General features: G+C 34.4%; 1 protein-coding gene across 1 annotated transcript in view; it reads left to right on the top strand.

The window, feature by feature from the left end:
* The window catches only part of LOC122244935 (cysteine-rich hydrophobic domain-containing protein 2), a 17,312-nt gene extending 13,669 nt beyond the window's left edge, over positions 1-3,643 (top strand). Inside the window, exon 4 of the mRNA XM_086532235.1 lies at positions 3,064-3,643. Coding sequence (XP_086388361.1) covers positions 3,064-3,114 — 51 coding nt within the window. The 3' untranslated portion in view covers positions 3,115-3,643. The remainder of the gene's footprint in view (positions 1-3,063) is intronic.
* Positions 3,644-5,000: the final 1,357 nt, after the last annotated feature.

Raw genomic sequence — 5,000 nt, forward strand, 5'->3', positions numbered from 1 at the left:
GCTCTTTTTCTTTCCCCCTTCTCATCACTCTCTCTCTATCTCACTTAGGCATATCTAGCCAGTTCCATTGCCAAATGGTAGTAGATGTTAATCATATTTTGCATAGAAATGATTCTTGCAATTAGAATGAAGAGAATACTGAATAATTTCATTGTCTCCCAAATAATGATTAAGAATGTCCTCTGAAATCAGGATTTGTCATTCACTTCATATGTGTTAACCCATTAATGATGGGGCAATTTTGGCTCTATCATTTGCTGTTATGATGACCCATTCACATATAATGGATTCATATATACAAATTTGTTTTACCAATGCTCTTTTACTGACTGTGTTATATAGAAATCTAAAATGTTATTACTCCTGCGACTTGAAGAATTCCACATTTCTGTACAGTTTTTATTAACATGATCACATGATAACAAATCACAATAAACAATCAGAGTTGAGCATTGCTGGGCTTAGCTGTGAAAGTGGATATGGCAAAATCTACAATGCTGTATGAAAAAAACAACTTAAATCAGGTTACCAGTGATAGAAAATATTAATAACCAAACTGTTATGCTATCATTATCAGAATCCCAAACTTATATACACACTCTTTTGCTGATTTCACTTATTTAGCAAATTGGCTGGTTGTTAATGCTGAGCTCAATTTGCTTTGTGTTACTTTGTTGGGCAGACTTCCTAGACATCATTAGTTTCTCTGCTTTTTTGTTTGTGATTCTAATGGAGAATTCTTTTTCCCTTTGTCACTCATTAGTTAAGAAGTTGATATTATTAGTATTAGTTGTTAATATTCATTATCATTAGATCAATTTGATCATTATCATCATCATCATCATATCTGTAGTTATATATACTACTACCACTATTATTGTTATTTAGTAATATTTAGAAATAGATATCATTATATATATATATATATATAAAGAAGATTATATATTAATATAAATTTAGTATATATAATATATATATATATATATTTTATTTTTATTTTTATTTTATTGTTATTTTTTTTTTCCCTTTATCTTTGTGCCTTGTTTTAGATGTTTTTCATGCTGTTATTATATGTAATATTTTGCATGTCCATGTTGGTTTTAATTTATGTGTAATCATATCTGGCACTGTTTTTTTTCTGTGATTTTCATGTCCTCTCATGTCCACTTGACTCATGTTGTTCTTTCTTTCATATTCTCTCTCTGAACTTTACTTATGTCCACTCTCCCCTCTTAATTTGCATTCCCTCTCTTCACTTCACTCATGTCCTCTCTCTCCCTTGCATGCGGCTCCTTTCCCTCTCCTTTCTACGTGTCATATGGTATCCTGAAGTTTTAACCTGCTGCCACTGGGAACATGAGCTGTCCATTGTGGTTTTGTTTTAGATATATTTTTTTTTACAAATAGATAGGTCCACAAATACTTATTCAATGAAGGATTACTAGGTGCCCTTAGCCTCACCTTTTAACCCATTGGTCGCAGTTTTAATAAGATATGTATACAGTCATGTGGTGGGTTTATGGTGTATGGCACGGTGCCATCCGTGTCTATGACTGACTCTGCCTTGGCAGCAAATCATGCCATCCGCTGACAATGGGTTAAGCCTATCCTCTGAATATTTTAGAAAAAAAAATTATTTTCATTACTAATCCTATTTTTTATTACTATTATTGTTATTAACCCAATGATGATGGTGTGTCAAACCCGTGTGACACGGCTAAATGCCTGATGACGGGGCAACACACCAGTGTGACGTTCCCAATGCAATATTACGTAGGCCTGGTGTAGGGGGTTGCCACTTCTCGTAGGGGGTTGCCACTTCTTGCCAGGCCCGTTGGGATTGGGTTAATGTTGTTATTAATTAATGATGTTATAGTTATTCTTTTATTGTTAGTGATATGATAGTAATGAAAATGAACACCTTTCTCCTGAAATTTGAAGGAGTAGGGTAAATTAATAAGACCTATTAGGCCTAATAATTGACTCATTGGTGACTTGTGGACCCACCTACTTGTAAACGGCAAGCTAACAAAAACCCATAATGAACAGTGCACATAATACATACACTACTGGCTTCATTAGGCCAAGGTTTTCCTCCATGTCTCTTATATTTATTGTTCAGGTTCAAATCCTATTAAATTTATTGAGAACTTCTTTCAGTTTCATTCTGTACTGACTTGCATTGTAATCTAAGCTTGAATTATCTTTTAATTTTCTTGATATTTCAAAATCCATCATAGATAATATATATATATTTTTTTATCCTGCTCATTGTTAATGATTTTTAAAAGAAGTGTATTATTGGAATACTCCTTACATTAAAAGTGAATAGCATTGGGAGTTTCAGGATGAAGACATTTGTCTGTTTTATTGCTTATTTTAGATTGTATATCTATCTTGCTTGCTTCTCTCAGTTATCAATATTGAAATTAACCCATCCACGACGGGGGAATTCTAGCCTTGAATGTCCCAATGCCGGGGCGTTCGAATTATTAGGCCTAAATCAATTGAATGGCTGGCACAATACTGTGCCGCCCGGCCACTGGGCTTTTGAATGCGCGGTACAGTACTGTACCACCCGTCCAGTGTGGGTTGATTAACTCAAAGTCTTTCAGTCTTCTATTGTGTTAATGATTGCAAGAGTCTGAAATACCCATGATTTACATGCTGTTATGCTTACATATGCTAGTAAGACCATATGGACTTATTTTGGAACCTGATATTGGTAACATGCAGTGAAAAACAATCAACCATATTCTCCAAAAGAAATACAATGGCAATTCTTGTCACAGAAGTAAATGGCATCAGCAAAAGATTTGCACTTTCACCTACTTGCAATGGGTTAATGTCTTCAAGATCTACTTTATAAAAACAAATCTAACAAAATCTGTTGGAAACTGCTTTCAAAGGGATATTCCCAAGATTCAAATCTATTTTCTTTGTACTTTACATATATTCACAATGCATTTTATTATATTCAATACATTTTTACATATCTATTTATTTAGTTTGTATTATAATCATTATGTGTCTATCCTTAACTATCACCATCAATTTTAACAGGTTCTGGTAATAGAAGTCATCCCCAAAAAGGATATTCTTCGGCCTGACTGACGTAGCAGTTTGGCTTTGTCCACACGTCTTAGCATAGCGGTCAAAGGGAGAGTCAAGACAGCGACCAACTGCCCAATGCTGAGAGTGACAGAGTTCCTCTAGTCACCGTCTCATCCTCAAAGAGTTACAGGTTTTTACAGTGATTGGCGGGGCACACAATGTGCTTTAGCATTTCTCTCCATTTTTTTCACATTGACTTGTTTCTTTTTGTGATTCTTAAGGTATGAGTAAGATGGTATACAAGGAAATATTACATTTATGATGTACATGATAGAGCACTTTGTAAATAGATAGGTTACAAAGGCACACTCTATTGTATTTTTCTGCTTAGAAGTGGTTGCTTGTGTCAGAGTTTTCTGAATGTTTAGCTGTTGTTTAGAACTTTTTTTAGTAAATTATATTCAGAAAGATGATATTCCTGAATGCTCCATTAGCAAAGAACTATACAGAAGACCCTGACACAGAACATGTGAGATACTTAGGAGTTCAGCCTGATATTACTTTATATATTTATGAGGAGTCATTGTAAAACACCACCCACACAACAACACCCAATCCCAAAAAAGACCCCCCCCCCCCACCACCCCCCCCCCCCCCCCCCCCCCCCCAAAAAATCCCCCCCCCCCCCCCCCCACCCCCTTTTTTTTTTTTTTTTTCACCCCCCCCCCCCCCCCCCCCCCCCCCCCCCCCCCCCCCCCCCCTGTTATCATACAATATATTATTATCACTTGTGGCTTGTTCTTGGCCACATAAATTACAGATAACACGGGTGGACCAATGGTCGGTCAGTATATCACAGTTTGATATTTGGGTTCAAAGTAAAGGGCTTCATATTTTTAGACAACAATTTACATTTAATTTTTTGATGTTTGCTGATATGCCATGCAAGATACCCATGTAATCATTACTAATACTAGTAATCTGTATTACCAATTTTCTGTATGTGTGGAGGAGTAATGCTCAAATTCATATTATATGGTTTTGATCATGTATTTTCTTTAGAATTGAATGTAGGCCCAATTGAGAAGAAGAGATACAAAATAGACTATTGGATCAATTGTTTCTTCTGATATTAAATTTAGGCAATGTCTTGTAGCTCAGATTGCAGAGATTGTATATCCAAATTAAAAAGCAAGTATGAAGCTTCCTTATGCTCACCTTTTGGCACTAAATAATTAAAGTATTTTTGAAAGTATTCTTCCGTCATTATTATGCAAAATCCTGCGAGGGAATCCACAAAGGATGGATGATATTGCAGGCTTTGCATTTTGATGAGGAGTGAGACACAGAAAATATTTACTTAGTTTTAAGATTTTATATCACAACCATTGTAAGTGCAATTGAATAATGCCTTTTGCATTTGTTTTGCGTAAAGTCAGATATGTAGATGCTAAGACTTCATAAAATAGAAAGTAGTTGTATGTACACATAAATTGTTATATATTTGTTTCAATTAGAGTACCTGTATGCAATGTAGAAAGTCATTGTATGCAGAGGTGTATAAATAGTCAAAAAATGTTGTTTAAAAGGATTGCAAATACAGTATATACTTGTATTTTATATTACAAAAGCATATAGTACTGGATATTATCTGATCAATATTCAAAGTCATAGTTGTCATGTGATTACTATTTTGTATGTGTATTTACCATCACAACAGTTAAATGATCCATGCCTTCCATGTGCACTGGTATATTTATTCACAGTGCTTACAGTGAAAATGTTTTCCATTGTGGTGAAGGACAGATATGTTGCAATCCTGTTACATATGATTTTTTTTCAACATTTTGTAAGAAATATTGTTTAAACTTTATAAAAATATAAAAACGAAATAATTCTAAGTGTTTGTATTATCCTCATTGATTCAAAAGTCATTCTTGGGATTT

The sequence above is a fragment of the Penaeus japonicus genome, unplaced genomic scaffold (assembly GCF_977035675.1).
Source record: "Penaeus japonicus unplaced genomic scaffold, GWHDUDI00000001_assembly GWHDUDI00000003, whole genome shotgun sequence".
NCBI lineage: Eukaryota > Metazoa > Arthropoda > Malacostraca > Decapoda > Penaeidae > Penaeus > Penaeus japonicus.